The sequence below is a fragment of the Dipodomys merriami genome, unplaced genomic scaffold (genome assembly GCF_024711535.1).
Source record: "Dipodomys merriami isolate MVZ:Mamm:240054 unplaced genomic scaffold, mDipMer1.0.p SCAF_121, whole genome shotgun sequence".
NCBI lineage: Eukaryota > Metazoa > Chordata > Mammalia > Rodentia > Heteromyidae > Dipodomys > Dipodomys merriami.
The window spans coordinates 1,730,286-1,756,893 of record NW_027202505.1 but is presented as its reverse complement, the minus strand read 5'-3'; the positions used below and the strand labels follow the sequence as shown (position 1 = coordinate 1,756,893).

General features: G+C 42.6%; 1 protein-coding gene across 5 annotated transcripts in view; it reads left to right on the top strand.

Moving 5' to 3' along the window:
• The window catches only part of LOC138823648 (CMP-N-acetylneuraminate-beta-1,4-galactoside alpha-2,3-sialyltransferase), a 184,330-nt gene that overhangs the window by 92,723 nt on the left and 64,999 nt on the right, over positions 1-26,608 (top strand). For all 5 annotated transcript variants that reach the window (XM_070017099.1, XM_070017098.1, XM_070017095.1 and 2 more), the window contains one exon: positions 16,676-16,768. In XM_070017099.1, coding sequence (XP_069873200.1) covers positions 16,676-16,768 — 93 coding nt within the window. The remainder of the gene's footprint in view (positions 1-16,675; positions 16,769-26,608) is intronic.

The following is a 26,608-nucleotide window of genomic DNA, read 5'->3' as shown; positions in this document are numbered from 1 at the left end:
ACCATGTACTGTTTGTCTCTTCGTTCTTGGCTTACCTCGCTCAACATGATTCCTTCTAGCTCCATCCATTTCCCTGAAAATGCCATTATTTTGTCATTTCTAATGGCTGCATAATATTCCATTGTGTATAGATACCACAATTTTTGGATCCATTCATCTGTGGTGGGGCATCTAGGTTGTTTCCATATCCTAGCTATTGCGAACAGTGCTGCAATAAACATGGAGGTGCACGTGTCCTTGTATATTGGTTCCTGTTGTTCAGGGTAGATGCCTAGAAGTGGTATGACTGGGTCGTAAGGGAGGTCAATCTTTAGCTTTCTAAGGACCCTCCAGACTGCTTTCCAAAGTGGTTGTATGAGTGTACATTCCCACCAGCAGTGTAATAGGGTTCCTCATTTTCCACATCCCCTCCAGCATTTGTCGTTGGCTGATTTGTGGATGTGGGACATTCTGACTGGGGTAAGGTGGTATCTCAGGGTTGTCTTTATTTGCATTTCCTTCACCACCAGGGATAAACATTTCCTCATGTGTTTCTTTGCCATTTTTATTTCTTCATTTGAGAAGTCCCTCTTTAGTTCCCTTGCCCATTTAGGAATTGGTTTGTTAGGTTTGGGAGGGATTAGTTTCTTGAGTTCCCTGTATATACAGGATGTTAACCCCTTGTCTGATATATTGCTGGTAAATATTTTTTCCCAATTAGTTGGTTGTCTTTCTAGCTTGGTTGCGATAGCTTTATCTGTGCAGAAGCTTTTTATTTTAAGGTAGTCCCATTTGTCGAGTCTCTCTCCAACTTGTTGTGACCCTGGGACTCTGTTTAGGAAGTTCCTTCCTGTGCCTATTAGTTCAAGTGTCTCTCCTACTCTGTCCTGCAGTAGTTTCAGAGATTCAGGTTTAATGTTAAGGTCTTTAATCCATTTTGAGTTGATGTTGGTGCATGGTGATAGGCTGGGGTCCACTTTTAGTTTTCTGCATGTGGCTGCCCAGTTTTCCCAGCACCAGCGGTTGAAGAGGCTGTGTTTCTTCCATTGTATGTCTTTGGCTCCTTTGTCGAATATCAGCTGGCTGTAGGCCTGTGGATTTATTTCTGGATCTTCTGTTCCATTGGTCTTCGGGTCTGTTTTTGTGCCAGTACCATGCTGTCTTTGTTATTATAGCTCTGTAGTAGAGTTTGAAGTTCGGCATGGATAGCCCTCCCATATTGTCTTTATCCCCTAGAATTGTTTTGGCTATTCTAGGTCTTTTGTTGTTCCATATGAATTTTTGGACTGTTTTCTGTATTTCAGTAATGTACGTCATTGGGATTTTAATAGGAATTGCGTTGAATTTGTATATTAGTTTTGGAAGTATTACCATCTTTACTATATTAAGTCGGCCTATCCAGGAGCATGGGAGGTCTTTCCATTTCCTAGTGTCTTCTGCAATTTCTTTCTTTAACTTTTTATAGTTCTCATTAAATAGTTCTTTTACATCTTTGGTTAGGTTAATTCCTAAATATTTTATTTTTTGGGAGGTTATTGTGAATGGAGTTGCTCCCTTTATTTCCCTCTCTTCCTGTACATTATCAGTGTATAGGAAGGCAACTGATTTTTGTGGGTTTATTTTGTATCCTGCTATTTTGCCGAAGTGATTTATGATTTCTAAGAGTTTGGGGATGGAGTTTTTGGGATCGTGGAGGTATAGTATCATGTCGTCTGCAAAAAGGGATAGTTAAACTTCTTCTTTCCCTATGCGGATCCCTTTAATGTCTTTTTCTTGCCTTATTGCCCTGGCTAAGGGTTCTAGGACTATATTGAAGAGGAGTGGAGACAGTGGGCATCCTTGCCTTGTTCCTGATTTTAGGAGAATTGTTGTAGCTTTTCCCCATTAAGTATAATATTAGCTATTGGTCTGTCATAAATGGCTTTTATTGTTTTTAGAAATGTTCCTTCTATTCCTATTTTCTCCAGAGCTTTTAGCATGAATGAATGTTGAATTTTGTCAAAGGCCTTTTCTGCATCTGTGGCGATAATCATGTGATTCTTGACCTTGGCTCTGTTGATATGTTGGATTACATTTATTGACTTACGTATGTTAAACCATCCCTGTGTCTCTGGGATGAAGCCTACCTGGTCATAGTGAATTATTTTTTTTATGTGTTTCTGGATTCTGTTAGCTAGAATCTTGTTAAGGATCTTTGCATCTGTGTTCATCAAGGAGATTGGCCTGTAATTCTCCTTTTTGGTTGGGTCTTTGCCTGGTTTGGGGATGAGTGTGATATTGGCTTCGTAGAATAAGTTTGGGATAGCTCCCTCCTTCTCTGTTTCTCTGAAGAGCTTGAGGAGTATGGGTATTAGTTCTTGTTTAAAGGTCTTATAGAATTCTGCTGTGAATCCATCTGGTCCTGGGCTTTTTTTTGTTGGAAGACTTTTGATAGCTTCCTGTATCTCATTATAGGATATGGCTTATTTAATTGGTTAACTTCTTCTTTGCTCAGTTTGGGCAACTTGTATTTCTCTAAAAATGCATCCATTTCTGCCCGATTTTCTTCCTTTAGAGAGTATAGGTTTTGAAAGTAGTCTGTTAGACTTGTTTGGATATCTTGGGTACGTGTTGTGATGTTTCCCCTGGCATCCCTAATCCTATTAATATGGGTTTCCTCTCTTCTTTTTTTAATTAATCTAGCCAATGGGCCATCAATTTTGTTTATTTTTTCAAAGAACCAGCTTTTTGTTTGGTTTATTTTGGTTATGGTTTTCTGATTTTCTAATTGGTTAATCTCTGCTTTTAATTTGGTTATCTGGCTTCGTCTGGTAGCTTTAGGTCCCATTTTTTCTTGTTTTTCTAGCTGTTTTAATTGCAACATGAGATTATTTACTTGGTCTGTCTCCATTCTCTTGATGTGGGCACTGAGGGCAATAAATTTGCCCCTCAGGACTGCTTTTGCTGTGTCCCACAAGTTTCTTTGTGAGGTGTTTTCATTTTCATTGAGTTGTAGGAAATGCTTTATTTCTTCTCTGATCTCTTCTGTTATCCAGGCATTGTTAAGGAGTGTTCAGCCTTGTTCCTTTAAGCCTGTGTTGATGACATGTCATGATAAAGGAGCACATGGTGGAGAAAGGTGCTCACCTCTTGGCAGCTTGACAGCAAAGAAAGACAGAAGGGCCTGGGGTCCAATACCCTTTTCAAAGCCATGCCATGTCCCTAGTGATCTGACTCTTTTCTACTGAGACCCTACCTTTCAGGTGTCAGTACTAGAAGTATCCTTCAAGTATCAGTATCAGAAAAATATTAGGGAATGGAAGTGTAGTAGGAAGAACTATTTAAGTGGCTCTGAATTTCTTCATCTCCTGCAGAGTCTCACTGCAAGACCTGCTGCTACCACCACAGGGGCGAGAAACCTTTTTTCTGCCAAGGACCATTTGGTATTTATAACTTCATTCAAGGGTCATACTAAATTATCACTACAGGCAGACAGCCCTAGGCAGCAGACAAGAAGCATATGTATCTATCTCGTCCATGTACCAAATGATTCCATGGGCCTTATTTGGCCATACTGGAGGTTTCCCACCCCTGTAAGTTCTAATACCTTCCAACAGTACCATCAGCTGGTTGCCAAGCCTTCAACACACAGCCTCTGTGGGATAAAGACACTTAAGATCTAATTCATAGAGCTGGGCACTGGTGGTTCACGCCTGTAATCCTAGCTACTCAGGAGGCTGAGATCTGAGGATCGCGGTTCAAAGCCAGCCCAGGCAGGAAAGACCGTGAGACTCCTATCTCCAATAAACCACCAGAAAACCGGAAGTGGCGCTGTAGCTCAAGTGGTAGAGCGCTCGCCTTGAGCTGAAGAGCTGAGGGACAGTGCCCAGGCCCAGAGTTCAAGCCCCACAACCGACAAAAAAAAAAAAAAAAAAAAAAGATCTAATTCATACAATCCACTTCCACATGGAACCAAAATGATCCTGTTAAAACACAAGATAGACCTTATCACTTCTGTATCAGAACTCTGTAGTGGCTATTTCTTTCTCTTAGAATGTGACTCGATCTTTCCAAGGTAAAGATTAAGCTTAGGAACTAACTTACATAAATTCTGGTTTTCTAAATCCGACTATTGTCCTTTTCATTTATTATTCCTATTGGATTCCATTTTTTTGGATGCCTTAAATATCAAAGATCTTGTCTTGGACTCTTGGCATTTTCTCATCCCTTTATCTGCAATAATCCTCCCCCAAATACCTCTAGAATTTGTTTACTTCCTCACCTTTTCAGACTTTAGCCAAAATGCCACCTTCCCTGACCACGCCATTTAAAATTCTCATTCTATCCCTCCTTGGCTTCCCTGGTCCTTTTTACTGTGTCATATTCTCTAGCTCTTCATTAGAGTGTTGACTACTCCAGATATTTACCTACTTGTTATTTGTCTGCCTCCACACAAGAGAAGGAAGACAGGGTTTTTAAAAATCTATTTTCTAGAATATTTTCTAGAATCTATCATATAGTGATAGATCAGTAAATGTTTGTTGTGTGAATTAATGAATTGTTTGATAATTCTTTGAAATAAATGGTATTTAAATACATTTTAACGAATAAGTTGACTAAAAAGGGGCTGAGCAATTTACTGTGTTCACAGAACTATATGTGTTCAAGCCAATATTAGAACCCTTCTATGTGTGCTTCTAGACTTCCTACTAATCAACATAGTTTTCTCTTTTTTTTCCAAATTCACACTGTTGGTTTCATTGTAAGTCTGAACAACTACAGTGTATACTTTATAAGGGCAGAACTTTGAATGACCTTCACAACTATATTCATAGTCCCTAATATAGTATCTGTGGTGCATAAATGTTTGTTGAATCAACTAAGAATATAAGAAAGAGGGTATGAGTAAGAGATTTTGGTGCCAACCTTTAATAACAAACCCCAGATCCTTCAAATATCAGTACAAGAAGAGTTTATTAGGGAATTGGAAGTGCAATGGTAAGGACTGTTTAAGTGGTGTCCACTTCTATCTAGCCCTGAATTTCACCATCTGCTGAAGAGTCTCTCACTCCATGACCTGCTGCTACCACCACATTGACTCCAGAGAATATAGCTTCTTTCACTCTAAGTAAAAAATGATTGAAAAAAAAGTCAGGGTTAGGAAGATAGCTCAGTAGTAGAGTGCTTGCCTTGCATGCATGAGGCCCTGGGTTCAATTCCTCAGTACCACATAAGCAGAAAAAGCTGGAAGTGGCACTGTGGCTCAAGAGAGCTACCCTTGAGCTGAAGAGCTGAGGGGCAATGCCCAGGCCCAGAGTTCAGGTCCCACGACTGACAAAATAAATAAATAAATAAATAAAAATAAAAAGGTTATTAGAGGGCTAGGAATGTTGCTTAGTGGTACAGTACTTGCCTAGCATGCATGAAGCCCTGGGTTCAATTCCTCAGTACCACATAACCAGAAAAAGCCAGAAGTGGTGCTGTGGCTCAAGTGGTAGAGTGCTAGCATTGAGCTGAAAATCTCAGGGACAGTGCCCGACTACCTACCAAAAAAAAAGGTCATTAGAAAAGTATTACCTCTGTATGTTCTTAAATGACATAAAGAGAGACAAAAGTCATGGAACTAATGAGCTTATAGGAAAGTTGCAGGATATAGGCTTAATATAAAATTTCTTTTCTATATACCAACAATGAATAATTGAAATTTTTAAATTTATGTTTATATGGTCCCAAGGAATCAAACCCAGGACTTTATGCATGCTAGGCAAGTACCCTACCACTAAGCCACATTCCTAGCTCAATAATTGGAATTTTAAAACATAGTATTACCAAGCATTGGTGGTTCACACCTATAATCCTAGTTACTCAGGTGACTGAGGTCTGATGATTGAGGCTTGGGAGAGGCTCAGGCAGACATACCTGTGAGATTCTTACCTCCAGTTAACCAGCAAAAAGCCACAAGTCATGATTCAAGTGGTAAAGTGCCCACTGTGAGTAAAAAGGTGTAAGGCCCTGAATTCAAGTCCTAGTGCTGGTACATAACCAAAACACAATCCACATTGTCAGCCAGGCACCAAAAATCTGAAGATCACAGTTCAAAGCCATTCCCTAATAGGAAAGACTCATCTCCAATGAAATATCCACAAAAAAGCTGTGGTTCAAAGTGGTAGAATGCTAGCCTTCAGCACAGTAGCTCAGGGACAGTGCCTAGGGCCTGAGTGCAAACCCCAGAACCAGTGCGCGCACACACACACACACACACACACAAACACACACACACACACACACACTGTGCCATTTACATTAGCACACACAAAAAAAGAAATATGAATGTGTAACACATGCGTAGATAGATGCATAAAACTAGCTAAAAAATCGAATTGAGGTAATTGGAGAAATAGTCATGTTAGCGGGAAGTCTTGGTATTATTAAGATGTTAATTCTTCCTAATATGTTCTACCAATTCAATGTAGAATCCCAGCATCTTATTTTGTGGATATCAACAAATCTAGAAAGGCAGAAAGAAGATCCAGGTAGCCAGCAGTACTGATAAAGGACGCAGTTTCAAGACTGATACAACCTGACTTTAGACTCAGAGTAAAGCTACAATAATCAAGATAGCAGATGCTGGCCTCAGTTCAATGTTCCTCCTTTTCTGTGCTCAAAAATTTTCATCATCTTGCCTGGTGGCTCACGCCTGTAATCTTAGCTACTCTGGAGACTGAGATCTGAGGATCTAGGTTCGAAGCCAGCCCGAGGAAGAAAGGCTGTGAGACTCTTTATCTCCCTAAACCACTCAGAAAAACGGAAGTAGTACTGCGGCTCAAGTGGTAGAGCTCTAGCCTTGAGCTTAAGAGCTGAGGGACAGTGCCCAGGCCCAGAGTTCAAACCCCATGACTGACAAAAAAAAAAATCTCATGATCTCCTACCCTGATAAGCAAATGTTTGGAGACAACCAAATAGTCTGGAGAAAATTCAAATAAGGAAAGTAAAAATGAAACTGTGATAATTCAGATGAACCTAAAAGTGATAGGAAAAGCAGAAGTTAAAGGTAAATAATAGCTTTAACTGACATTTATATAACCTTTTACAAAGTCTTCAGACATCCATTATAGCAATATTCATTGATCTTCCCATTAGTCCTATGAAAGTACATTATTACAACTATTTTAAGAGTCTTTCTTACTTGAAGTTACACAACTAGTAAGAAAAAGAGCTACTTATTTACTTATGTATTTGCTGGTCCTGGGGCTTGAACTCTGGGCCTGGGTACAGTTCCTGAGTTCCTTTTTGCTTACTGCTAGCACTCTACCACTTGAGCCACAGCGCCACTTCTGGCTTTTTTTTTTTTTTTTTTTTTTTTGGTTGGTCGTGGGGCTGAACTCTGGGCCTGGACACTGTCCCTTAGCTCTTCAGCTTGAGTCTAGAACCCTACCACTTGAGCCAAAGTGCCACTTCCAGCTTTTTCTGCTTATGTGGTGCTGAGGAATCAAACCCAGGGCCTCATGCATGGGAGGCAAGCACTCTACCACTGAGCCACCTTCCCAGCCCCAACTTCTGGTTTTTTCCTAGGATTAATTGGAGACAAGAGTCTCATGGAGGAAGTGGCACTGTGGCTCAAGTGGTAGAACACTAGCAGTGAGCAAAAAGGAGCTCAGGGACTACATGCTGGCCCAGAGTTCAAGTCCCACGACTGAGAAAAAAAAAAAAAAAGTATGATGGACTTTCCTGCCTGAGTTAGTTTCGAACTGTGTTCCTCAGATCTCAGCCTTCTGAGTAGCTAGGGTTATAGGTGTGAGCCATCAGTACCTGACTCGGGGCTAGTTATTAAAGTTCAGTCTTCTTACCTTTAAAGTCAATCATTCTCTCTACCAAAGTGAATGTTTTGTGAAAATAGAAGAATGGGTTTTGAAGTCAGCTTTTTCTTGTCAAAAGTGAAAATAATAGACTTATCTTTAGAGTAAAGCTTCTTTAAGGGTGAGCAAGACCTCAGCAAAGTATTTTTATAAGACTTCTACCAGTAAAAAGCAGTTGAGTTCATACAAAGTCTAATGGTTTGTTGATGAGGATTTAGAACAATAGGTAGAGAAAAGATAAGTTTGTTTTGTTTTTTTGGTCAGTCGTGGGGCTTGAACTCTGGGCCTGGACGCTGTCCCTCAGTTCTTCAGCTCAAGGTGAGCACTCTACTACTTAAGACACTGCACCACTCCTGGTTTTCTGGTGGTTAATTGGAAATCAGAGTCACAGGGACTTTCCTGCTAGGGCTGATTTTGAACCATGATCCTTAGATCTGAACTTCCTGAGTAGCTAGGATTACAGGCATGAGCCACTAGCACCCAGCAAAGGTAAATATTTTAAGTATATGTTTATCCTTCAGTCAGCACAAAGATTCTTTGAAACATCTAGATACCCATTTTTGTGTAGTTTTTTTGTTTGTTTATTTTTGGTCTAAGACCTGGACTCAACTCAGTACCTAATGCTTTTGCTCACTGGCTAATGAGTTCCCAACTAAGCTACACCTCCAGTCTCTCTTTTTGGTTAGTTTTAAGAACTATGTTTGAGGGGCTGGGAAGGTGGCTCAGTGGTAGAGCACTTGCCTTGCATGCTCAAGGCCCTGGGTTCGATTCCCCAGCACCACATAAGAAAAAAGCCGGGGGCTGGGAAGGTGGCTCAGTGGTAGAGCGCTTGCCTTGCAAGCCTGAGGCCCTGGGTTCGATTCCTCAGCACCATATAAGCAAAAAGAAAAAAGCCAGAAGTGGCGCTGTGGCTCAAGTGGTAGAGCGCTAGCCTTGAGCTGAAGAGCTGAGGGACAGCGCCCAGGCCCAGAGTTCAGGCCCCACGACTGGACCCAAAAAAAAAAAAAAAGAAAAAGAAAAAAGCCGGAAGTGGTGCTGTGGCGCAAGTGGTAGAGTGCTAGCCTTGAGCTGAAGAGCTGAGGGACAGTGCCCAGGCCCAGAGTTCAGGCCCCACGACCGGACCCAAAAAAGAACTATGTTTGTTTTTGTTGTCATATCCTGCCACAATAAACAGATAGCAGTGCTGCCATTACAGTACCATAGCTTTTGGAGGCTGGTTTTATAGATAACAGTATAGATCTCTCTTTTTTTTTTTCTGGTGCCAGTCCTGGGACTTGAACTCAGGGCTTGGGTGCTGTCCTTGAGTTGTTTTTTTGTTTTGTTATTCTCAAGGCTAGTGCTCTGCCACTTGAGCCCCAACTCCACTTCCAGATTTTTAGTGGTTAATTGGAGATCAGATTATCACAGACTTTGCTGCTGAGGCTGGCTTGGAACCCTGATTCTCAGATCTCAGCCTCCTAAGTAGCTAGGATTATAGGTTTTAGCCACCAGCAACCAGCTAGATCTTATCTCTTTAGTTTTCCAGGGACCATGTATTTTAACTGTTGGCATCAATACTCTGGATGCTGCATTGTCTGAGTAATTCTCACAGGTGGTGACTACTTTGTTGATGATGACCAAAAATGCAAATGTTACTTAGGCTATATAGTTTTCTGATGTTGTTAAATTCATCATTTAAAATTTTAATAGTGTGGTTGTAGAACAGTCATCAATCTTTGAACTATATTTCTTGTTGGACTCTTCTACCCCCCCACAGCACTGCTTTGCATGATTATGTAAAACTAGGTTGGATTATTAGATCTACTGCCAGGCTCCTGGTTTGTTCTCAGTATGTTAATTCTCTTGTTCTTTTACTACAACCCAGAAAAAGGGTGTATTTTTATTTTTATTTTTTATTTTTTGGTTGGTGGTGGAGCTTGAACTCTGGGCTTAGGTGCTGTCCCTCAGCTCTTCAGCTCAAGGCTAGCACTCTACCACTTGAGCCACAGCGACACTTCTAGTTTTGTTTTGTTTTTGTTTTTGTTTTTGTTTTGTCGGTCGTGGGGCCTGAACTCTGAGCCTAGGCGGGGTCCCTCAGCTCTTCAGCTCCAGGCTAGCACTCTACCACTTGAGCCACAGAGCCACTTCTGGCTTTTTTTTTCTGCTTATGTGGTGCTGAGGAATCGAACCCAGGGCCTCATGCATGCAAGGCAAATGCTCTACCACTGAGCCACCTTCCCAGCCCTTTGTTTCTATTTTTAAAGAAATGAAAGTTGGAAACAAAATCAAGTTGGAGCAGGCCCAACTCTTGAGTCTGTGATAGTTGTCTGTGCAGAACAGGCTAATGCTGGGAGAGCATCCTTTCAATGAAGATGAAAGAAGTGACCAGCCTGAGGCAAAGCTAAACTGTAGTAATATCAGCTCCAGCATCCTGATCAGATAGGAACATGGCCTGGTACAATGGAAGATACTGAAATGACCAGGACAAGACCTCAGAGTGAAGAAATACTACAAAAATCCAAGCAGGTCCTCTTTTCTGAAAATGAGAGGACATTGATAGTGCTTTAGAATATATACCAGATAGCTAGACAAAAGCTGTGGTAGAAGCTGTGGGAAAACCTACAAAGAGCAGAGCACCAGTGATACCCAGCGTAGAATGGATGGAGGAAGACAGTGGTAGCAGTGCAAGAAGAGCCAGCAGACAGGGAGTAGCAGGGTCAGAGGAACAGCAGTCACAGGAGACGAATTATCCTTAAGGAGAATAGTTTACTTCTTGGAATTTGAGAAGAGCTTTGACAGTATTAAATATTTCTTACACAAAGACTGTTTCAGATGAAAATTGAAATTGGAAAGTTTAATGAACAGAATAAGATCACTAAAGCTAAACAAAGCATCTTCTTCCATTTCCAAAGTCATGTCACTGTTAAGAAATAACTAGTAAGTAATTAAAGAAATGTATCCTTATCAAGGAAGGACAGTATTGGAGAAGCAATGAGTTCTATGCTGAAAGTCTCCTCTGCACATTCCTACAAGTCCTCCCAGAATGGTAATATTGGCTAGCTTTGAAAATTAAGTTTGATTTCTGTCAGGCAATGTGCTGAGTGTTACATACATAATCTTCTTTTTCCATGACCAGTGGTTTGAACTCTACATCACTAAATTAGCACATAAAAAGGGAGGGGGCCATAGTACAGGGATGATCTTTGTTCAATCCTCTCTGAAATGGTTCTAGAAATTAGGCTGTCAGTTACAAGATGCCTACAACTCATTTGTAGTTTCCTCAGAATAATCTTCAAAGTTCTTTCCTCCCCTTTCCCCTTTTATATTTCCTGTTTATTTTCCTAGCCTCAAAATCCATCATCTTTACCATTTCTTCCCTCCAGCTATTGCTACATTTCTCTTATCTCCCTTTATAGCAAAAGTTCCTAAAAATAGCCTATGTTCTATGACTCCAGATTCTCTCTCCTTTCATCTGAAATCCAGTGGAGTCAGAGTTGTACCCCCACACTCCAGTAAAATGGCTTCAGAGAGGTCAGCAGTGACCTCCATATTACCAAAACCAAGTGTCAGTCCCAGGACACACCTTATTGGCCTGCTGTCATATAGCTGGTCCTAGTATTCATTTAGAAACATCATCTTCTTTAGTAAGGGGGTCATCACACATTCCTGATTATTTTTCCTGCATACCCACTGTTCTTTCAGGCTCCTTGGTGCTGCTCCTTACTTCCTTATGTTAACCTCTCATATGTATCTCTACCATCAGTCAATACAATCGCCTTTGAGGCCGAATTCAGCCTTGAACCTGGTACTCAGAGCCTCCCATTCTGATTGCCTGCTTTTACCATCTCCGTTTTCCCTTATCACTCTGTGGTGCTTCAGAGGCCTGTCACCACATCCTGAGAATTGTGCCGTTTCCATTGCACACAAGGAAGCTGAGAATCAGATTTTCCACCACTTCTCATTCCAGATCCTATATTCTTTTGTTTATAACCCATTGCTTGGCCTAGTTCTTCAGACTTGGCCCTAAGTAAAGCAGAGGAGTGAAAGTGAGGTTCCTTCTTTTGGGTTCCAGTCTGGCTGTCTGGATTTCCTCTGTAGAGCACATGTGGTTTACACTCTTCACCCCAGGGGCTTGGTAGTCACGTTCACAGCACAATGGGCGCTCTTACTGGTGAAATGCTAACTCTCCCACAATGAAAGGCCAGCTGCAAAGTGGGAGAAGAACAAGGGCTAATGATCCCATCAGACATCTGTGGGGCCTCCTGGCATTTGGAGTGAGAGTGCCTTAGAGAAACTAACAATTCTGGCCTGAGGGAGTTGGCGACCATTAATCTTGGTGGTTTTGACCGCTGACTGCCCTAGAGGTCCCAGCCTGCTGTATGACTCAGAATCCCCAACACTCCCCCTATTCTTCTCTCACTGGGACAGTTAGGAGGCCATGTCTAAGGCATTTTAATTTGGTAATAATTGACATGGCCCACTGTACCCAGACTTGCTTTCTAAATGATAGTTGGTTAGTGTTCATCATCCTTGATATTTGACTACCTTGCATTGCTGTGGGAAGGGTTATCTTCTGCTCCCTCCTTGGTTCTGGCTTTCCCTCCAGCTGGCTTAGTGTTCTCTCCAAATTGGATGCCCAAGAGGCCCCAGCTGATCCACAGCCATTTGAACACCCTCTAAGAGCTGAGGGTGTAAACTAGGGAGAAGAAAGATATGGCCAGAGGTTTGTGTATACATTTAGTACTACAACACTCGGTGTTAAACTGGGAAGTTGACCTCTATCTTCCAACTTCTTTGGGAAACTTTTGGGAATTCAGAAAGGCCACAGGAACTCATAATACAAGTTGGGCAAGAAGAGGGTGGGTGGTCTTAAAAGGCCACAGCATTTGTGTACAGACTTTCAAAAAGAAGGGTGAGGCCTTTATGGCCTCCTTCCTACCCATCTCTGGCCACATTCACCACTCCTATGCTGCCACTGGGCTCTGTGCCATCTTCTGTGATCATGTTGCTGGTAGTTTCATGACAGTAGCTCCTGCGTGGTGTTAGAGAGAAGTAGGTGCAATTGCAGTGCCTAGTCCTTACCAGCTGCTCGATCTTGGGCAGGGCGCTTCATCTTTCTGAGTTTCATGTGCAGATTAATAATGCACAGCACCCAGACTCACAGTGTTGTTGAGAGGAGTCGCTGAAAGCTGTCCAGAATGCTTTAGTCACTGCCTAGTCCAAAAGCTTCCAGTAAGCTCAGTAATTGCACTGGCGTTTATATTTCATTTCTAAAATACAGCTGTTTACATAAGAAAATATTGTTTTTCTTCTCTTAGAATATTTGACTTTCTTTTGCCTACCAAATAAAGTCCCAGCTTGTCACTCAGCATTTGCATTTCAGACTCTGGATTTCTTTGATAGCAAAGACTAAACTGTTGACTTCTAAAAGAAACAACTGTGGAAACAGATGAATTTGTCTATATTCAATATACAGCTATTTATTTGAGGCCCTGGACTAGGACACCAGGAGTGAATCAGACAACACCTAACAGGTTGTGGCATCATCATTTCTGGCTCCCCAGTTCAGATACTTATCCACCCGGACCCCCACCCCAAGTCCCTGAAGAAAGTAGCATTTAGGGCCAATTTGCCATTGAGCCCAGCTCATTTGAGCAGCTAGGCTCCAGAGAGTTGGCAGTGGGCCCAAGAGTGGGGATAGAAGTTGGGACTCAGATCTGGCAGCAGGCCAGGCTCACTCAGGTGCCCCAGCAGGTGGGGCCTTTAGCCCTCATGGTCATTGGGCCCAGTCACTGAAGATGTCTTGGTCTTTTCTAGACTGTTTGGAGCAGAGCTGTAGTGAAGGATGGCGACTCCAGTCCCACACTGAAACCCAATGATGTGGGGGGGTGGCCTGGTCATAGCCATATAGCAGCAAAGTCCAGTTTAGAATACAATCTTCTGAAGTGTTTGCAGTCTCTGCCTGTGGCTTCCTGAGATTGCCTGGTCTGCAATGAAGACCTCAGGGATAATGTCAGGTTCGTTTTGCTTTTTAGAAAGTTATGGAGGTCCTTGGGTGCCTGTCTATGTGCTAGGTGCTGGAGATAGGGAGGAAATCAGACTTTGATCTCAAGAAAGTACAGTATTTACAGGGAAACATGATACCAACAATTACCCACATTATGTCAGTGATGGGCTTGAGTGTGTGGTGTGGATGGAGGGGCAGGGGCTACAAAAGCAGAGAGGCACTTATCCCAATCTGTGGCCCAGAAAATTATTCCCAGTGAAGTTGTCATCTGAATTTAGTTGTGAAGACCCAAGAAAGGGACTGAGTTCAGTCAGAGAACAGGAGAATATCTTCACTAAAAATCAGTCTAATAACACACATTTATGCATGTCTATTCAGACCCTGTAAATGGTTCCCACTAGGTGGGTCATAGAGGGGTAAAATGAATAAAGACAGCCAGGTGCTGGTGGCTCACACCTATAATCCTAGCTGCTCAGGAGGCTGAGATCTGAGGATCATGGTTCAAAGCCAGCCCGGGCAGGAAAGTCTATGAGACTCATCTCCAATAAACCACCAGAAAACCAGAAGTGGCTCTGTGGCTCAAGTGGTAGAGTGCTAGCCTTGAGCTGAAGAGCTCAGGGACAGCGCCCAGGCCCAGAGTTCAAGCCCCATGACTGACAAAAAATAAAAATAAAATAAAGACAGGGGAAGCTAGACATGAAGAGACATGCCAGGCACATGAAAAACGCAGTTGCTGTGGCTGTCAAGGCCTAAGCATGTCTGTACTCCAGCACTCCGGATGGCCATCTGCTGTTACCTCGTCCAGAAGAAAGCAGCAGCAACAGTTGGTGGTGAACACGTACACTCATCTTTGGATGAAATCTGAAAGAAGTTTTATGAGGCAGGGGCTGAACAATAAGGGGGAAAAAAATCTCAAAACATTAACAGAGGGCTCACAAATGGCAGAAGTAAGGGCAGCTACTCAGGGTGGAAAAGAAAAACATTGAATGTCTTGGTTATTTCCTATCTCCTTCCTTCCAGGCAGCCCTGGAGTTAGTGGATCATATCCCTAACTTCTGCTGATTGACTAACATCTGGCAGCTGGATAGGGTAGAGCATGGTGGACTGGTTAAGAATAACCAGTCAGAGCCGGGCACTGGTGGCTCACGCCTGTAATCCTAGCTACTCAGGAGGCTGAGATCTGAGGATCGCGGTTCAAAGCCAGCCCGGGCAGGAGAGACCGTGAGACTCCTATCTCCAATAAACCACCAGAAAACCGGAAGTGGCGCTGTAGCTCAAGTGGTAGAGCGCTCGCCTTGAGCTGAAGAGCTGAGGGACAGCTCCCAGGCCCAGAGTTCAAGCCCCACGACCGACAAAAAAAAAAAAAAAGAATAACCAGTCAGAAGCTAGGGCTGGGAAGGTGGCTCAGTGGTAGAGCACATGCCTTGTATGCCAGAGGCCCTGGGTTCGATTCCTCAGCACCACATAAGCAAAAAGAAAAAAGCCGGAAGTGTCGCTGTGGCTCAAGTGGTAGAGCGCTAGCCTTGAGCTGAAGAGCTGAGGGACAGCGCCCAGGCCCAGAGTTCCGGTCCCATGACCGGACCCTAAAAAAATAAACAGAAGCTGGGACTGGATTGGAGTGTTAAGGGATTAGGTAAGATCATTGCCTGTAACTGGACTATTGATATCTGGACTATAAAGTATGAATGGAAGACCCGGGAAGGTGCCAAGGCAAACTATCCTGAGTCCAGGACTTACTATAAGTAGAAATAGCAGGTAGCAAAGGCAAGAACATAAGTTCCTGTCTAGTTAGAAGAAAGACATGTATGAACATTAGATAGGCATGCTTATGAACTATTTTCTTTTGACCTTAGGTCTCTGGTTAGTTCTGAAAAAGCAAACACAAAGTGAGTCCATCTCCTCTTACTTGCATAATTTTTTCCAACTGCCTCTGAATGATTTACTCCTTGCTATGACCTCTCATCACCAGGATACTCCCAGGGTGTTGGGGAAGTCTCTTCTTTTTGGGATGATTCCCATTTGGCATTTTTGCTTGTTGTTGGGATGGCATGTCCCAGTTGGCATATTTGCCCAAACATAGGGCCTACAGATGGGAATCACTCACCAGACATAGAGGGAAGACGGTATTGTAGATGACAGTGTAGAGGATGCACAGCCAGCAGTGGTAAAGATGGGAAATCCAATATCGGGTTCTTTCAGCAGTCTGGGTCCTAAGAGGAGAGTCCAGGAGGTGGATTGGACCTGGGCGGGGAGAAATGGAGAGGATCCAGCAACTCCTGACACTCTCCAGTCCTGGGTTTTGCCACCAGATGTAAAGGTTGCTGAAAAGAGACCACCACCAGGCAGAAAAGAATTTATTTGAAAGAGCCAAACTGCTGGGCTGCACTATAGGGTGTAGCAGCTTGACTAATGGCAGAGGGAGATGATATAGGAAAGGGTAAGAAGGAGGTGTGGCCATAGCAGATAAGGAAGTCCCCCAGGCTCTGAGGGACCTCCTACTAACTTCTAGGTGTTAGAGGTGATGTGCAGGGACTTCTAGGGAGGGTCCCCTTCCCCCAGTTTTGTACAGGGAGAGAACAAAGGGGAAGGAGGCTACCTGCTGTTTTGCATGAAGAGAAAACAAAAGGAAGGAGCCATTTTTTCATGGGTGAACCTAACAGTAATGATTTCCTCAGAATCAATCATGCTTATCGCAAAGAATCTATGTGAAACTTGTGTGTTTCTTTTACAAATTCCATTGAGGGGGCCTTATTTGGGGAATTTTCCATCTCTAAGGCTTGGAGTAGAAAAGTGTCTGAAGTGCTAACTTCAGGAAGTAATAACCCACGTGCTGCTCAGTGCCTGGCAAGTTGTGACCTTCCTTCTCTTCCCACAGGCCTGCTGAGTTAGCCACCAAATACGCAAACTTTTCAGAGGGAGCTTGCAAACCTGGCTATGCTTCAGCCCTGATGACTGCCATCTTCCCCAGGTAAGTGCTTCTGCTTCTTCAGCTGCCTAGACAGTCTGGTCTGTAGCCTGAGAATCAGAAACCTGGCCTCTTACGGCATATCATATTTTTCTGAGGAAGCAGGGTGATGCCCTTTGTGTCTAGAAATCTATACGTGCCTGGAAAGGACTTCGCTTTTGGCAGTTACACCTAGTCCCACTCAGTGCCTTCACCATGCCTATCCATCTGCTTCTTGGACTTGCACCTGACAGGGCAGCTTGTTTTGGAGAATAATAGAAGGTAGGTCACCCCACAGAAGCTAAGTATCTGGAACTACCAGGCAAGGCTGCCAAGTGGAGACATACTTTAGTCCTAGTGTTAGTGATCAAACAAAGCTGAGACTAACAGGCTTTTTTTTTTTTTTTTGGTCCAGTCCTGGGGCCTGAGCTCTGGGCCTGGGTGCTGTCCCTCAGCTCTTCAGCTCAAGGCTAGTGCTCTACCTCTTGAGCCACAGCGCCACTTCTGGCTTTTTTCTTTTTGCTTATGTGGTGCTGAGGAATCGAACCCAGGGCCTCAGGCATGCAAGGCAAGTGCTCTACCACTGAGCCATCTTCCCAGCCCGACTAACAAGGCTTTAAAGAGGTATATCCAAATAAAGCAAAAAAAGCCAGGTACAGGAGGCTCACATCTGTAATCCTAGCTACTCAGGAGGCTGAGATTTGAGGTTCAAAGCCAGCCCAGGCAGGAAAGTCAGTGAGACTCTTATCTCCAATAAACTACCAGAAAACCGGAAGTAGCAAGCAGTAGAGCACTTGCCTTGAGCTGAAGAGTGCAGGGAGGGCGCCCAGGCCCAGAGTTCAAGCCCCATGACAGACAAATGAAAAAAAACAAAACAAACAAAACAAATAAAGCAAAGAGCAAGAACTACTTCCTGAGGCTGTCCAAATTTAGCCCTTCCCACTCTTCTATTTTGCATTCTGGAAGTCCTGATTTCCTTGATGTCGGACTTGCCAAAGGAATCTCTGCCCAATCAAATATTGCTGATGGGCTTTACTCTGTTGACCCTGTTCTTTCTTGTCTGAAACCTTGGTGTGGGATGGGATTGAAGATTTTAAATTGTCTTGTTTTGTCTTGTCTTGGAATGCCTTGAAAATGTCAGGATTACTTGCTTCCTTCAGAAAGTGATGGAAGCTTGTGACTCCAGGGGGATGAGGAAGGCTGTTCAGGACCCTCCAGGACCCTTTGGGTATTAGGATATAGCACTTGGATCATTGGAAGGAAGAGTGCTGAAGGTGGCTATGCCCACTACAGGAAGGACTTGCTTCCCACGGTTAGAAGGCCGAGGTTAGGCACACAATATGCTTGCAAAGGAATGCTGTTCAGGATATTGGGTTGGATGCTCACTTTCTTGTCCAATAAGCAGTTCCACTTAGCTTCTTGTATAAAGCAGAGGTTATACTGCTGGGTACCTGGTTCTTGGGTAGAGCTCTCTTTGTCCCAGATCTGCCTCTGAATTGACTCCAAATGATTTGCTTCCTCTATCCATTCACTAGACACCTCTAAAAGTATCTGACATTTTTTAAATGTTTTTACAAGCCTATAGAGCTCTGTCCCGTGGGTCAGACATTGAGTTTTCCTTGACATAAACACAGGACATGAGTTTCTTCTATTTTTTCTTTTCTTTTCTTTTTTTTTTTTTTTGTTGGTCATGGGGCCTGAACTCTGGGCCTGGGTGCTGTCCCTCAGCTCTTCAGCTCAAGACTAGCGCTCTACCACTTGAGCCACAGCACCACTTCCAGCTTTTTCTGCTTATGCGGTGCTGAGGACTTCATGCATTCAAGGCAAGCACTCTACCACTGAGCCACCTTCCCAGCCCCTTTTCTACTTTTTCTAATTGAAAGTAATTCAAACTATGGGGGAAGAGAACGCAAATAATAAAAAAAAGGGTAAACATAGTGTCCCTCCAGACCTCTTCCCTAGAGACAGCTAATACCATTACCATAAATGGGGATGGTTTCCATAAATGGGAATTTGTTTTTATTCCTAAAAGTATATTCTAGAGATTATCGTATTACTACTAAGTATAGCTCCATCTCTTTTTCTTTTGTTGTTATTTTTTTTCTTTCTGGTGCCAAGGATAAAATCTAGGGTCTATTCCTAAGCTATACCCTCAGCTCCCTCTATCTCATTTAAAAATGAAGGTGATGTACAGAGGGGTTACAGTTACACAAGCCAGGTAATGAGTACATTTCTTTTTGGACAGTATCACCCATCTTGCATCCATTTTTTTTTTTTTTTTGCTGTTTAGGTTTTTTTTTTTTTATTGTGAAAATACTGTACAGAGGGGTTACAATTACATGGGCAAGATAATGAGTACATTTCTTATCAAGCATTGTAGCCTCCTCCTTTGTTTCCCCTTCCCATCCCTTCCCATCTTCCCCCCACCCCCCATTTTTTTTGAGTAAATACCTAGGGGTGTAATGATCAGGGTCCTATGTTATGGGTACATTTGACTTGATAATATACAATTGTATAGTTATGTCATAATTTTGTTAAAAGTAAGATTTATTAAAGTTCAGTTTATATACAGTAAATTTTACTATTCTTTGTAATTCTGAGTTTTGACGAATGCATTCTTTGTGTAGCCACCACAATAATCAGTAGGACATTCCATCACCCCAAAAGTTTCCTGTGTTCCTTATTTTTATAGTGTTTTTTGTAGTATTTCCAGAATTTCATATGGATGGAATCATATAGAATTATAGTCTTGTGAGTTGATTCCTTCCATTTACTGTAATGCTTTTTCCATTCATATATTGGTTATGTATAACTTTTTTTCTTAATGAGTAGTAGTCTGTTGTATGGAATACAGTCCATTTACTCAAAGGTTAAAAAAATGTATTAATTCCAGTTTGGGCATGAAGAAAGTCACTATATTATTTCAAGTTTTTGTTTGGACATGCATTCTTTTTCTTTTTGGCCCTGGGGCTTGAACTCTGTGCCTGGGCGCTATCCCTCAGCTCTTCAGCTCAAGGCTAGTGTTCTACCATTTGAGCCACAGCGCCATATCTGGTTTTCTGGTGGTTTTTTGGAGATAAGAGTCTCATGGACTTTCCTGCCCAGGCTGGCTTTGAACCACAACCCTCAGATCTCAGTCTTGTGAGTAGCTAGGATTATAAGCATGAGCCACTGGTGCTCAGCTCCTCTTCCTCCTCCCCCTCCCCCTCCCCGTCCCCCTCCTCCTCCTCCTCCTCCTCCTTCTTTTGAAATAATTGGGGCCGGGAATGTGGCGTATAGTACTTGCCTAGCATGCATGAATCCCTAGGTTTGTTTCCTCAGTACCACATAAACAGAAAACAGCCAGAAGTGGAACTGTGGCTCAAGTGGTAGAGTACCAACCTTGAGCAAAAAGAAACTCAGAGACAGTGCCCAGGCCCTGAGTTCAATCTCCAGGACTGGCAAGTGGGGATGGGGGGAGAGGGGGAGGAGGGGAGTGAAGGAAGGAAGGAAGGAAAAAGAAGGAAGGAAGGAAGGAAGGAAGGATATATTGTGAAGGTGATGTGCAGAGGGGTTACAGTTACATAAATCAGGTAATGAGTGCATTTCTTTTTGGACAATACAACCCCTTCCTGCATCCTTTTTTTTTTTTTTTTTTAGTAAATACCTAGGGGTATAATGACCAGGGTCCTATGTTACAGGTGCATTTGACTTGATAAGAAATTGCTGCTGGACATCAGTGGCTCACACCTGTAATCCAAGCTACTCACCAGGCAGTCTGAGATCTGAGAATTGTTGTTCAAAGCCAGCCCAGGAAGGAAAGTCTGTGGCTCAAGTGGTAGAATGCTAGCCTTGTACCAAAGAAGCTCAGGAATAGCACCCAGGCCTAGAGTTCAAGCCCCAGGACGGCCAAAATGATTTGGCAGAGACACAGCATTGTGCCTTTGTGTTCTTCCCCTAAGAGTATCCTCCTTTGGTCTCACTGTGTGTGTGAATGAATGCCTGGAGTACTGTGTAACTTACAATGTCCCAGTATATTTAAATCTCACATATGAGAGGAAACATGCACAAATTGATTTCTAAAATGATTGTACTATTTTGATTCCTTACCAGTATGAGAGTCCCACTTGCTCTGCATACTTGCCATCATCATTTTAATTTTAGCCACAGTAGCTCACTGTGCTTTTAATTAGCATTCATGTGCTTATTTTCCATTCTTTATCTTTATAGAACTGTCTGTTCCAATCTGTTGCCATTGTAATGGTTGTTATCTTAATGAATTTTAAGAGTTCTTTAAATATTCTAGATTAAACCTGTATCACATAAGTGATTTGTAATTTTTTTGTCTTTCTTGTCATTCTCTTAAGTATGTCTTTCACAGAGTTGAAGTTTTTAATATTGATGAAGTCCAACTTTTCAATTTTTTTTTATTAATTATGCTTTTTCCCTAGTCTACAATCAGAGGATTTTTTTTTTTTTTTTTTTTATTGCCAGTCATGGGGCCTGAACTCTGGGCCTGGGTGCTGTCCCTCAGCTCTTCAGCTCAAGGCTAGTGCTCTATCACTTGAGCTCCAGCCCCACTTCCAGCTTTTTCTGCTTATATGGTGCTAAGGAATCGAACCCAGGGCCTCATGCATGCAAGGCAAGCACTTTACCGCTGAGCCACCTTCCCAGACAATCAGGATTTTTTTTTCCTCTTATTTTCTTATAGAATTTGTATAAGTTTAGTTTTGACATTTAGGTCAGTGACTCATATTAAGTTAATTTATTTTATTTTATTTTATTTTTGCCAGCCCTGGGGCTTGCACTCGGGCCTGGGCACTGTCCCTGGGCCTCTTTTGCTCAAGAATAGCACTGTAGCACTTGAACCTAGTGCCACTTCCAGCTTTTTCTGTTTATGTGATACTGAGGAATCGAATTCAGGGATTCATGCGTGCTAGGCAAGCACTCTACCATAAGCCACATTCTCAGCCCCTTGAGTTAATTTTTTTTTTCCAGTTGTGGGGCTTGAACTCTGGGCCTGGGTGCTGTCCCTAAACTCTTAAGCTCAAGATAAGCACTCTACCACTTGAGCCATGGCACCACTTCTGGTTTTCTGGTGGTTGATTGGACATAAGGGTCTCATGAACTTCCCTGCCTGAACTGTATTTGAACTGTGATCCTCAGATCTCAACCTCCTGAGTAGCTAGGATTACAGGTGTGAGCCACCAGCGCCTGGTTTTGAGTTAATTTTTATAAATAGTAAAATGTAAAAAAGTTCTCCTTTTTTGTTTTATCTTATTGTAAAGGTGATGTAGAGAGGGGTTACAGTTACATAAGTAAGGAAACAATTATTATAGAACTAAGATTCTCTTTTTGTACATCAATGTTCAGTTGCTGTAGACCATGTGTTACTCTATCCTTTCCCTATTTCTTGACATATTTGTTGAAAATCAGTTGAACATATGTGTGTGGGTATTGTGTTGGTCTATGTATCATACACAACATGGGCAATCTTGTCATCTGTTTTTGAAGAAAGTTTTCTATCTTCCTTTCCAATCTGGATGCCTGTTACTCTTTTTGTTGTTGTTTGCTTGCCTTACTGAAATGGAGTAGATTCTTCCGTATAGTATCTAATAGGCACATTCAGTTACATCATTAACTATCTTGATCAACTTAACATTCAGGTCCTCTTCTAGTTGGGGGTATAGTAGGGTGGGACTGAAAATTCCAGCCCTCTAATCACAAGGTTCCTTTCCCTACCAGTCAGTCCTCATCCTGTTCAGAAGCCCATCAGAAGTCACCTCATCAGAACAAGACATTCCAAGTACATTGGTATTTTGTGCTTTCCTTATTTGGTTGGTTGGCTTGTGGTATTAGAGTTTAAACTCAGGGCCTTGTGCTTGTTAACAAGCACAATACTACTTGAGCTATGCTTTAAGCTCTGTTTTTGTTTTGTGTTTGTGCAGTCCTGAGCTTGAACTCAGGGCCTGAGTGCTATCCCTGAGCTCTTCTGCTCAAGTCTAATGCTCTACCACTGAGCCTCTGCTCAACTTCCAGATCTTTTGGGTAGTTAACTGGAAATTAGAGTCTCACAGACTTTCCTGCCTAGGCTGGCTTCAAACTGTGTTCCTGAGTAGATAGGATTATACACATGAGCCACTAGCACCCAGCACAGCCCTGTTTTTTGCTGGTCATTTTAGGATATGGTCTTGCTTCCCTTCTGGGCACCCACCTGAGTCATGATCCATCTACTTCAAGCTTTCCATGGTTGCTGGGATGTCAGACACCCTACTGCATCCTGCTTTCCTCAGTAGAGATGGAGTCTCATGGACTGTTCTGCCAGGACTGACTAGAATAGAGATCCTACTGATCTTAAGCCTCCAAAAGCTAGGATTACAGACATGACCACAGGTACCTGGTCCTCTTGTTTTCTTCTATTATCTTTACAGTTTTACCATGGTATATAAATTATTACTCCATCTTTTTGTTTTGTTTCATTTTTTGATGTTAGGAGTAAAGTTGAGACCTAGATTTCTTTATTTTGTTTTTCTATGTGGGTAGCTAGTATTTCTTACTATTTTGATCAAAAAATACTAAGTCAATCCAAGGTTTTGATTTATGTAGCTTCAATATTTTGACAGAAAAGGTCTTGATGCAGCTGTTTTGATTTATGTGTTTTGACATGACCAAAAAAACCCTACTTTACATCTTAAGTTTTCTGTTTTTTTAATTATTATTAAATGTTGCATAAACCATACATTCTCTTCCTAATCCCCCCCACACACACACCCCAAGGCCACATAGTTACTGACTCCCATACCTGGGCACAGACAGGAACAGACATTTTAATGGAATAGATGCCAACATGCCAGCCTGTCTCCTAGCTCTGGAGGCCTGCTGCCAGCCTGTTCCCTTCCCTGGCAAATCCTCCTTTCTTCCCTCCCTTAAGCCTTGACTACCTAAATGCACCTTCTTCTAATGAGAGAGAGTGGGATGGCAGCAGACCAAAATGAGTACCAGAATTATTGATTGCTTTTCATCTGTTTGGTCTCATGGAGTAAAGTCTTCCCTTCCCTTCATCCTTATAGATGTATCCACTTACTCTTTTCCTCAACCTGTACCATCACAATGCCTCACACATAGCTCTCTTATTGTATTCGTAATGTTTTAGTGTCATTTCTTCTCCCATAGTAGGTTGTGAATTTCTTAGCATGGACTTCATTGCTGTCAGCACCTAGCTGAGCATCTAGCACATAATAGAATTGAATGAAAGAATGGATATTAATGAATGGATATAATTTGTGCTCTTAGGATATTGAGAGACTAAGTGCTTAAGAAAAGTTGATAAAGATACTCCACTAATGGCTTTCAGGTAACTCGTAGAGTTATTGAAAAAATATTATCTTGACATATTCTATAAACAATTTGGAGACAGAAAGTTCTCATAACTTTTTCACTATGTAAATAGGCTGCAGAATCTTGGAGATGTCTGAGCATTTCTGAGCTCATTAGTCACGAAAATGTAATGATCACATCTTGGGAATGAGCACCAATGGGAGAGGAAAGGCTAACAAAGTGAATGAGGATGACTGTGGTCCACATAGTTGATCTTCATGTAAGAAAATAAAACAAGGAAACCTGCTGAAATGGTTTTTGTTTTTTTGGGGGGGAGGTCCAGTCGTGGGCCTGAACTCTGGGCTTGGGTGCTGTCCCTCAGCTCTTCAGCTCAAGGCTAGCACTCTACCACTTGAGCCACAGCGCCACTTCTGGCTTTTTTCTTTTTGCTTATGTGGTGCTGAGGAATTGAACCCAGGGCCTCAGGCATGCAAGGCAAGCTCTCTACCACTGAGCCACCTTCCCAGCCCCTGCTGAAATGGTTTTAAGAAAGGAAAATGGAATTAGGAAGAATGATAGAGGAAGTGATCAGGATACGTTGTTTACATGTGTGGAAATGTCACAATGAAACTTCCCATATGCTAGGGAAAAAAAAGAAGGAAAAAGAAAATGAATGAAGTAATCAGTTTGTGAGCTATAAATATTAGGTCATTCCAGCAAAATTTAATTCTAGATCTTAGCAGTCAATTCTGTGTGTGTGTGTGTGTGTGTGTGTGTGTGTGTGTGTGTGTGTGTGTGTGTGTGTGTGTGTGTCTGTGTGTGTCTGTCTGTCTGTGTGTGTCTGTCTGTCTGTGTGTGTCTGTGTGTGTGTGTCTGTGTGTGTGTGTCTGTCTGTGTGTGTGTGTCTGTGTGTGTCTGTGTGTTTTGTTTTTTTGGTCAGTCGTGGTGCCTGAACTCTGGGCCTAAGAGCTGTCCCTCAGCTCTTCAGCTCAAGTCTAGTGCTCTACCATTTAAGCCACAGGCTACTTCTGGCCTTTTCTGTTTATGTGGTGCTGAGGAATCAAACCCTGGGCCTCATGCATGTAAGGCAAGCACTCTACCACTGAGCCACCTTCCCAGCCCCCTCAATTCTGTTTTGTCAGTGACTTTTCCTTTAGTTAGATAAGTTTTTGTGGGGTTTTTGTTTGTAACCCAGAGTAGGTCATAATAAATACTTTAAATGTTATTTTAGGGAAAAAATTATTTAAAAAATTATGTCATTGAGAACCTGAATTGACAGACTCCATTTTCCTAGTTATACTTTGCTTTATACAGTTGAGTAGTTTTTTTAGATGGCAACCTCAGGCAAAGCCCTGAACAACAGTTTCTGTAGAAAACAGAGCCCTAATCCATATTGTGGCCAAGGTGGGTAGTAACAGCAGTCACTTCAACCATACCCAGTACCATCTACTGAGCATTTACTTTGTATCAGGTTCTGTACTAAGACTGTCCTTTTCTTCAGTTTTAATCCTTCTACAATCAGATGAGATAGGTATTTTTTAATCTAGTTTTAAATTGTAAGAAATGGCAGCACATGGGGCTGGGAAGTTGGCTCAGTGGTAGAGGGCTTGCCCTGCATGCCTGAGGCCCTGGGTTCGATTCCTCAGCATCACATAAGCAAAAAGAAAACAGCCAGAAGTGGCGCTGTGGCTCAAGTGGTAGAGCGCTAGCCTTGAGCTGAAGAGCTGAGGGACAGCACTCAGGTCCAGAGTTCAGGCCCCACGACCGGACCCAAAAAAAAAAAAAAAAGAAATGGCAGCACAGAGAAGTCAATCAATTTTCCTGAGTCCACACAGATAGGAAGAGATGGAAGTGGATTTTGAACCCAAGCATTCTGAACACAGAGCCCACATGCCTAACGACTATATTCTACCTCTCACAGCTCCTGTTTTGTGGGCAGGTTACTAGTGGACAAATTACAGTTTGACCAGATGACTAGTGATAGCTAATGAGGTGTTAGTGTAGAAATTGTTCCCCTTTCCTAGCTCAGAGGAAAACCGTACTTCTCTTAAAATATGCTTTGCTTTAGGAAGGCCAGGGTTTGTGATGTGTATCTGTGATTCTCATACTGCTAAGGAATTGCTGCCATGGTCCAAGCCAACTATGTTCCCTAGAGGACAAGGATGGCTGTTGAGCCCTTGCAGAGCTCCCAGGCAGGAAGTCTGGAATGTTGACACAGCCCCAGCTGCCTGTTTTAGGATACTTGCGTGAGAAGGTACTGGAGGCCTATTGCACTGCCCTGGGGGCTTTGAAATCTATGGGCTTCTGGCCAGAGTAGTTGGGTGTCTGGTCTCCCCACATTCCAAAGCCCTTCCCTCTCTGCCTTTCTAGAGAAGATTACTGGGATTTTTATCAGTCCAACTTGAGGAAAAGATGGTAAGATTGGAAGGCCTCCTAGATAAGCTTTGTTCTGTACCACAGAGAGCAACATAGCACCATCCTCTTCTCTAAATATGCAGAATCACTGTCTTTCCAGATGAGAAGCAAGATGAGCACAGCTACCTCTGGCCAGGAGTTTGATAAGAACAC